Genomic DNA, 9025 nt, shown 5'->3' with positions numbered 1-9025 from the left:
ACACACACACACACACACACTGTCATTGTCCACATCTAACATGCATGCACACATTGTCCACACCTAACATGCACACAGTCCCTGGGTCTCACACACACACACACACACACACACACACACACACACACACGCACGGCCCTCCTCATGGTGCATACACACAGGTTCACACAGGCCTGGTGGGGATATGATGGGCCCCAGGCCTCTCGTGGGGTGAGGTCAGGGGCCCAGCAGCCTCCCCCAAACACCTGCCCATGTCCTTCCAGTTCTGCAGCTCCTCACCCAGGGTCCAGGGCACAGCCAGCTGCGGGTGGGGCGTCCAGGACTACAGCTTTCATACTGTAGCCCCCCTCCCCCTCCCTGGGCCCCCACTGTCAGAGTAACCAGCTTCTGACAATCGTGGGGGGTCCGTAGGCGCAATTGTGCAGCGATAATACATAAAGATTATAGTAAACTCAGAGAGAACAGGGAAGGTAGGAGGGAAGATAAAATCAAGGAGTCGGACACATTTTACGGTAGCATACTCACTCCAGGACAGCCATGATCTCAGCAGCCAGGTCCGTGCAGAGTGGGAGGAGGAGAGAGGAGAGTCCTTCCTGTTTGGGGGCTTTGATAGGTAGCCATTAGTCATGCATATTCAGGAGTTACAGGCGTCAGCAGGTGGATGGTAATCGCAGTAAAGTCCCTGAGCTCACAGGTGAGGAACCCAGTACCTGCATTGGGGGAAGGCATGAGGGGGGATGGGCGCCTCCGTGGAGGAGATAATCAAAGAATGTCTGCTTCTATGGGGAGACAGAACCCACCATGTGCTCACACGAAGGCAGCATAGCTGTTAGGGGAGGATCTGTGGGAATGACATTTAAAGCAGAATAATGTGCTTGGACTTTATCTTGAATTTAGCTTTCCAGATTCCCTCTGTTATAATTTAGGGGATATAATCCTGGCCATATGTCCCTCAGTGTTAGTTTCTCACACCCTGCCCCTGAGGGAGGGCCCTGGTAGTGGGGAATGTCCAGGCCTTGTTGCCTGGGTCCAGGGACTGAGCACCCTGATCTAGTCCCTGGTGTTGCCCCACAAGACCTCCCTGCCTCTGCGGGAACCCATGTTCACAGGACCTGCCTAGTCAGCCTGCGCTGAGCTCAGAGGCTCGCAGGGCTGGCACTGGCTTGGTGACATGGGGGTGGGCCTCACACTGCCCCCTCTCCTCAGGGCCATGCTGGCCCCCATGATACAGGTAAGAACATTAGCTGGTTAGTGAGCCCAGTCCTCTCCGGTAGCCCCAGCCTTCCCCTGCCTGGGGCCAGGAGGCAGGCCTGGGACAGACTTTCCTGTGGACATGTGGGCAGGAGGGACAGTGCTCGGCCCTGGCCAGCAGCTCCTGGGAAGACTGCATCCTACCTGGAGTTGCTGGGAGTGGGCAGCAGGCCTGGTCAGAGGGGCCCAGGGGGTGTCCCAGCCCATCCTCGCTGCACTCAGGCCGCAGTCTCCCCACAACGGTGAGAGTGCAGAAACCTGTGGAGGGGGTGCCATGGACAGCAGAGTGGGTGAAGGCCAAATGTGTACAGCCCGTTTGGGGGCGAGGGTGGTGGGGGTGTCCTAGGGAGCGGACTGCTGGTGGGTCCCTGAGGCTGGATCTGAGCACCCGTCCTCCCATGGGGATGGGGGTGGAGCCATATGGCCGACTGCTGCCCCGCCCCACTCAGGACGATGACCAGAGGGCAGCGGACCCCGACTCCCCAGTGGGTCCGAGGGAGGCCCTGGCACAGGCCCCCAAGAAAAGGTCACGACTGGCAGCCCGCTTCCGGGACACTGCCCACTGGTTGCTGGTGGCTGCAGGACGGGCCTTGGTCATCACGCTGCTGGCACTGGCAGGTACCTGGAAGGGTGGGGTCAGGTCAGGGGACCCCAGGCAGAGCAGAGGGACCCCATGGGGGTCAGGGAGAGCTTCCTGTGGGGTGGAGTTGGGGAGGACATGTGGAGGAGCAGGAAGCTTCCTGTGAGGTGGGGCAGGGGACCCACGTGGTGTGGAGGGACCAGGTATCACCTCCCTCGGCCCCCGCAGGCATTGCTCACCCCTCGGCCCTGTCCAGCGTCTACCTGCTGGCCTTCCTGGCCCTGTGCACCTGGTGGGCCTGTCACCTGCCCATCAGCACCCGTGGGTTCAGCGCCCTGTGTGCCGTGATGGGCTGCTTCAATGCCTGCCACCTTCTCTGCCTCTACTGCTACCAGACGCCCTACGCCTGGGAGCTGTTCCCACCCCCCAGCATCTGGGCCCGGTGAGCCCCCTCCCCGGCCCCCGGCCTGACCCCTCCACCTTGTTCCCCTGCCTGGCGTGACCCCCTTTCTCTGCGGCAGTGTGCTGGGGCTCAAGGACTTGGTGCGGGCCCCCAACTGCTCTAGCCCCAACACGCTGGAGCTGCACACGGGCCACGACTGGCCAGTCTACGTGAGCCCCGGGCTGCTGCTGCTGCTGTATGGCACCCTCACTGCTGTGTTCAGGCTGCGCCAGCACCCCAGGCCCGCCCAGGTGAGCACCCTCATCTGCCCAAGTGAGAGCTCCCTTCAGTACAGGTGAGTCCCCACCGCCCGGCCTAGGTGAGCTGTCTCAGGGGGTCCCACAGCCCAATCCGGCCTGTTCTCTGCAGAGAAAGGAGCCCGCCAGCGACAACGAGGAACTCGAGGTGGAGCTCACTGAGGTGGACAGATGGCCCCAGGGCCAGGTGGGGGCTGCCACCAAGGAGGAGGTGGCCCAAGTGAGCGCTGGGCAGAGTGGGGGTGGGAGCAGCAGAGGGGTGGGGCTAGGCACCACCCTCTGAGCTCATCCTGGCTTGCTCCCCCCAGCACATGATGCCCCCCAGCCCCGAGCTGGACATTGAGGACTGCATTGTGCATGACCTGACGGCCCAGAGCCCCATCCGGCAGCGGCCCTGTAAGGACCGGGGGAGTCAGGGGGAGGGGTTGGGGGGAACAGTGAGACTAGGGCTGGGTTCCCAGGCTTAAGCAAGGGCTGCTCCCTGGTGGCCGCTGTGCATGGCCGGGCTGCAAAAGCGCCCCATGTTGAACCCCAAGACTCCACAAGGGCTCCCTGAGGCCAGGCCAAGAGCCCTGCTGCAAGTGGTGCCCCAGGACTCTCGCTGTCCCACTGGGAGGGGTGGGGGAGTTCTCAGTGTGCTTGGTCTGTACCCCAAGTCTTGATTTCCACTCGGTGGGCTGCCCCAGGGGTGTTCTGAGCGTGGCGTACAGGGGTTCAGGCCTCTCGGGCACTGGGAACAGGGCCAGCCCCCAGCCCCTTTCCGACACCCTCTGTCCCTGTGCCCACCAGCTTTCCAGGCACTGCCCCCCCTGGGCCTGCTGCCTGGGCCCTGCTCCCACCCACACGTGTCCCTGGGAGCTAGGCCTCCTAGCCCTACTCCCTGCTCCTAACGTGACCCCCCTCCACTCCAGTTCGCCACAGACTGGCCGAGCACAGAGAGTTGTCGCCCCTGCATGGCCTGGGCCACCTCATCATGGACCAGAGTTACGTGTGTGCCCTCATCGCCATGATGGTGAGACTCCTGGGGCAGGCCGTGGCTCACCCCACCTGGCACGGTGTGGCCTGGCTATGAGCTGTCGGCAGGGGTGGGGTGGGGGCCATGACAACGATGACAGCACGGGCCTGCCCACGCACACCACCGCCCACCTACCCCCTTCCCGCCCCTCCGGCCCAGGTGTGGAGCATCACCTACCACAGCTGGCTGACTTTCGTGCTCTTGCTCTGGGCCTGCCTCATCTGGACGGTGCGCAGCCGCCACCAGCTGGCCATGCTGTGCGCACCCTTCCTGCTGCTCTATGGACTGGCGCTGTGTGGCCTGTGCTACGTCTGGGCCATGGACCTGCGGTTGGAGTTGCCCACCAAGCTGGGCCCCGTCAGCCTGCGCCAGCTGGGCCTACAGCACACCCGCTACCCCTGCCTGGACCTGGGCGCCATGGTGAGCTGCCCGCGGGGCCTGCGGTGACCCCTGGCAGAGGTAGACCTGTGTGTGCATGAGTGTGAGTGTATGTGCATGTGAGGCTGCAAGTGTGCGCGTGTCAATCCGTGTGTACAGACACGGGAAACTGCATGGGCATGGTACATGCAAACACGAACCTCTGGGAGAGCTGTGAGCACATGTGCCATGTGTGAGACTGCACGCATGTGCGCGACTGCAAACACGGAAATTGCACGCTAACGGTGTGTGCAAACATGAGCGTGTACATGCGGGCCTGCGTCTGAGTGTGAGTATGTGTGCCAAGTATGAAGTTGCACCTGTGTGTGTGCAAACACGAGAAACTACATGTGAACTGTGCATGCAGGTGTGAACCTGTGGGTGCCAGTGTGAGCATCTATGTGTGTGCAAAGCATCAAACTACACACGTGTGTGAGCCTGTGTGCGCACACATGGGAAACTGGTGCGTGCAATCATGAACTTGCTTCTACAAAACGGCAATTTAAGCATGTGTGTGCAAAGCCTGAAACCATACACATGTGAACCTATGTGAGTAAACGCGGCAGACAGCATGTGTATGTGCACAAATGGAAACCTCGTGTGTGAATCAGTGTGCACATTTGTGACCTGCCTGTGCATGTGTTAATCTGCAGCGTGTGCATGTAAGCTGTATATGTTCGCAAATTGAGACCTTGTGTGTGAACCTGTGTGTGCATGTCTTGTATGTCTACGTTTGTGGTTCTGCCTGTGCATACATGTGTCAACCTGTGTGTGTACACATGTGTGAATCTGCCAGTGCGTGCATGTTCGAGAACAGGTGAGCTGTGTGCACAGGGGGCCTGTGCCTCCCCTGGGGGGCTCTCGAGACCCACAGTCTGGGGGCTGCCCAGGCTGCTTGGCCCTCCATGACCAGGCCCCCCCCCTAGCTGCTCTACCTGCTGACCTTCTGGCTCCTGCTGCGGCAGTTTGTGAAGGAGAAGCTGCTGAAGAGGGCGCGGCCCCCGGCTTCACTGACCGAGGTCACCGTCGCCCCGTCAGGTACACCCAGTGGGCCAAGGGGGGATGGGCCGTGCCCACCTGCCCCCAGGGCCTCAGCACCCTCCTCCCGGCGGCCCACAGCGCCCGGGCAGACGCGCACGCTGCTGCGGAGCCTGGGGGAGCTGGTCTCGGGCGTGTACGCCAAGTACTGGATCTACGTGTGCGCCGGCATGTTCATCGTGGTCAGCTTCGCCGGCCGCCTCGTCGTGTACAAGATCGTCTACATGTTCCTCTTCCTGCTGTGCCTCACCCTCTTCCAGGTGCCACAGGGGCTGGGCGGCCCGGGGCCCTGCCGGGGGCCTCCAGGTCTGGTTCCCTGAGCCCGGTCCTACGCCGCCCTCCCCCCAGGTCTACTACAGCCTGTGGCGGAAGCTGCTCAAGGTGTTCTGGTGGCTCGTGGTGGCCTACACCATGCTGGTGCTCATCGCCGTCTACACCTTCCAGTTCCAGGACTTCCCCGCCTACTGGCACAACCTGACCGGTTTCACGGACGAGCAGTGAGCAGTGGTGGCCGGGGATGGGCGGGGGCGGGCAGGCCCTGTGGACTGGGCTGACCCTGCCGTCCCCAGACTGGGCGACCTGGGCCTGGAGCAGTTCAGCGTGTCGGAGCTCTTCTCCAGCATCCTCATCCCCGGCTTCTTCCTGCTGGCCTGCATCCTGCAGCTGCACTACTTCCACCAGCCCTTCATGCGCCTCACCGCCCTGGAGCCCCTGCCTGCAGCCCGCAGGTGCCAGCCCCGCCGCCCTGCTGGGGGGCTGGGGGACCCCTCAGCCACAGAGGCTGGGGGAGGTGCTGCCTGGGAGCAGGAGGGAGTGACTGCTGACTGCCTTCCTAGGCAGGACCTGGGGAGTGGGGCCCCACTGCTGCAGCAAGAAGCTGCAGCCCACGGGAATGAGCAGCTGCCTGCTGGTGCCCAGCAGGCCAAGCGGGGGCCCGAAGGTGAGGGGATGGGGGGGGCCCCAGAGGAGGGGGATGGGTGGGGCTCCATCAGGCCAGCCCGGCTCACACCTCCATCCCTGTAGCCTCAGCCAACAAGTGGGGCCTGGTGGCGGAGCGGCTGCTGGAGCTGGGGGCTCGCTTCTCTGCCGTGCGGGAGCGCGTGCAGGTGTTTGTGCGGCGCCTGCTGGAGCTGCACATCTTCAAGCTGGTGGCCCTGTACACCATCTGGGTGGCCCTGAAGGAGGTGAGGGCTGGGCGTGGGGACTGGGAAGGCCTCCCTCCTCCGTGAGGGGGAGCACTCCGCACCGACCTCGGCCCTGCTGTCCCCCCAGGTGTCCGTGATGAACTTTCTGCTGGTGGTGCTCTGGGCCTTTGCCCTGCCCTACCCCCGCTTCCGGCCCATGGCCTCCTGCCTGTCCACGATCTGGAGCTGCATCATCATCGTGTGCAAGATGCTCTACCAGCTCACCATTGTCGACCCCCACGAGTACGCCAGCAACTGCACCCAGGTACACGCACCTGCCCCGCCGCCCAGGCCCTCTCTCTGGGAAGGCAGCCCCAGGCTACGCCCTCCATATCCCCGCCCTGACCCCCCCTTTTCCAGCCCCCCCTCAATAGCACCAACCTGCTGAAGACCGAGGTGAACCAGTCCTTGCTGTACAAAGGGCCAGTCGATCCCGCCAACTGGTTTGGGGTTCGGAAGGGCTTCCCCAACCTGGGGTACATCCAGGTGAGTGGGGCGGGTGGGGTGGGAGGCAGGCGGGGCCCGGGGCAGGTCCTGACGGTGCCCTCTGCCCCGTCCCAGAACCACCTGCAGGTCCTGCTGCTGCTAGTGTTTGAGTCCATTGTGCACCGGCGCCAGGAGCACTACCGCCGCCATGCCCAGCGCACCCCGCTACCCGCCCAGGCCGTCTGCGCCGGCGGCACCCGCCAGCTGCTTGACCGAGACCTGCTCAGCTGCCTCAAGTACTTCGTCAACTTCTTCTTCTACAAATTTGGTCTGGAGGTGAGGAGGCCCTGGCACCTGCTTCTCCTGAGGGTGCTGGCCACGCTGGCCCCTGCGGGGCGTCCGCTGAGCAGGACGGCGCGGGGGAGGCAGGACCCTGTCCTAGGGCGGCGTGAGCAGGGGGACGAGGGCCTCAGAGGGCCAAGCGCAGGGACCGCCGGCCCCTTGTCCCCATGCCCGTTGTCCGTTGTGTGGCTTGGCAGGAGATGGGGCGTGAGCCCCTCTCCCCAGCCCTCACCGTGGGGCCGCGTGTGCACACTGTGCCTGTCCGGGGGTCGCTGACACAGAGGAGGGTCACAGTACCCCTACCCCCCCAGATCTGCTTCCTGATGGCGGTGAACGTCATCGGGCAACGCATGAACTTCATGGTCATCCTGCACGGCTGCTGGCTGGTGGCCCTGCTCACTCGCCGCCGCCGCCAGGCCATCGCCCACCTCTGGCCCAACTACTGCCTGTTCCTCACCCTCTTCCTGCTCTACCAGTACCTGCTCTGCCTTGGCATCCCGCCCGCCCTGTGCCTGGGTGAGCCAGCGGCTGTGGGCGTGCATGTGGGGGTCAGAGCCCGGAGTGATGGCCCGCCTGTGCCTCTGAATATAGCGTGTGCCTCAGTGGCAGACGGAGTGCCCATGGGCTGGGGAGGGGTGACGTCTGGTGCCTGAGTGAGGCTGTGTAGAGGGAGCCTGTGGGCAGACCCCTGCAGCTGCTACATCCATGTGTCTGCCTGCAGTTGGCCTCGGTCCTCCTAGCTCTTCACCCCCTTACCCCTTGCTGTGGCCAGCCTCTCTTGGGACCAGTGTGGTCCCAGGCACTTCTCCCATCTGCTTTCAACCCGCCGCTCAGACCTTCTGCAGAGCGGGCACATCTTTTCCTTCCCAAGAGACCCCTCCCCAAGCCTGGACCTTGCCTTGATCTTCACCCCCTGCCCTGAAACCCACCCCTCTCCCAGGCCTCGGGTCCTCAAGGGCTGTCACAGGCCACCCCTGGCTGTGTCTGCTGTGCGCGGCCTTCACTGGGTGCCCTTCCCCAACCACCTGCTTGGCAGTGCCCACCTGCCCACCCCTGACCCTGTGGGCCCCAGCCACCCACGACCCCTTCCTCTGGGGCTGAATGTGAGCTTAGGCATTCACATGTGCTCTGGACATCTGGGTGTGTAAGTGTGTAGCCCCTGAGGGCACGTCTCGGCTCTGGGTCAGCTGCCCTTCCCAGTACAGCCCCACCCCCGCTCCCTCCAGACTATCCGTGGCGCTGGAGCCGGGCTATCCCCATGAACTCGGCACTCATCAAGTGGCTGTACCTGCCGGACTTCTTCAGGACACCCAACTCCACCAACCTTATCAGTGAGTGCCCTCTGCCCCCTCCCACTGCTGCCTGCAGGGGTCGTGTTAGAAACACAGAGCACAGACATGCACACAGACTGCACAGGCCACACACACACACAGACCACACAGGCCCCATGCACACACACACAAGCGTCCACTCCTCCAGGGCTCTTGGGCACGCAGCGGTGGCCCCTGGGACAGTGCCCTCTGTGTCCTCAGATGACGTGCTCCTGCTGCTCTGCGCCTCCCAGCAGTGGCAGGTGTTTGTGGCCGAGCGCTCCGAGGAGTGGCAGCACATGGCCGGCGCCAACACTGACAGCCTGGAGTCCCTGCAGGCCGTGCCCAACCCTGTGCCCAACTTCATCCACTGCAGGTGGGCCGCGGGCCGCACGGCACCGAGTGGGGTGGGTGGCAGTAACACGGGCTTACTTGCCTGCCTGGTGCAGGTCCTACCTGGACATGGCGAAGGTGGCTGTCTTCCGGTACCTGTTCTGGCTGGTGCTGGTGGTGGTGTTTGTCACCGGGGCCTCCCGAATCAGCGTCTTCGGCCTGGGCTACCTGCTGGCGTGCTTCTACCTGCTGCTCTTTGGCACGGCACTGCTGCTCAAGGACATGGCCACCCGCCTGCTGCTGTGGGACTGCCTGATCCTCTACAACGTCACTGTCATCGTCTCCAAGAACATGCTTTCTGTGAGTGACCCGCTCTGCCCGTCCACCCCATGGCCCCACAGCCTGCTGACCGCTGACCAGCCCCCCCCCC

The 9025-nt window shown here is 63.5% G+C and overlaps 1 protein-coding gene across 1 annotated transcript in view; it reads left to right on the top strand.

The window, feature by feature from the left end:
* The window catches only part of PIEZO1 (piezo type mechanosensitive ion channel component 1), a gene marked incomplete at its 5' end in the record, with an annotated part of 25801 nt that overhangs the window by 6114 nt on the left and 10662 nt on the right, over window positions 1-9025 (top strand). Inside the window, 20 exon segments of the mRNA XM_045293620.1 lie at window positions 1701-1869; window positions 2060-2273; window positions 2353-2524; window positions 2643-2750; window positions 2839-2926; window positions 3442-3542; window positions 3705-3965; window positions 4889-5000; window positions 5082-5260; window positions 5349-5497; window positions 5570-5728; window positions 5837-5940; window positions 6024-6184; window positions 6273-6449; window positions 6545-6670; window positions 6746-6946; window positions 7264-7468; window positions 8179-8283; window positions 8485-8638; window positions 8712-8955. Of these exon segments, the coding sequence (XP_045149555.1) occupies window positions 1701-1869; window positions 2060-2273; window positions 2353-2524; window positions 2643-2750; window positions 2839-2926; window positions 3442-3542; window positions 3705-3965; window positions 4889-5000; window positions 5082-5260; window positions 5349-5497; window positions 5570-5728; window positions 5837-5940; window positions 6024-6184; window positions 6273-6449; window positions 6545-6670; window positions 6746-6946; window positions 7264-7468; window positions 8179-8283; window positions 8485-8638; window positions 8712-8955 (3189 nt within the window).

This window comes from Echinops telfairi, unplaced genomic scaffold (genome assembly GCF_000313985.2).
Source record: "Echinops telfairi isolate 266 unplaced genomic scaffold, ASM31398v2 ScPeMD7_2291;HRSCAF=2852, whole genome shotgun sequence".
Lineage (NCBI taxonomy): Eukaryota > Metazoa > Chordata > Mammalia > Afrosoricida > Tenrecidae > Echinops > Echinops telfairi.
This window is presented reverse-complemented; position numbering and strand designations above follow the sequence as displayed.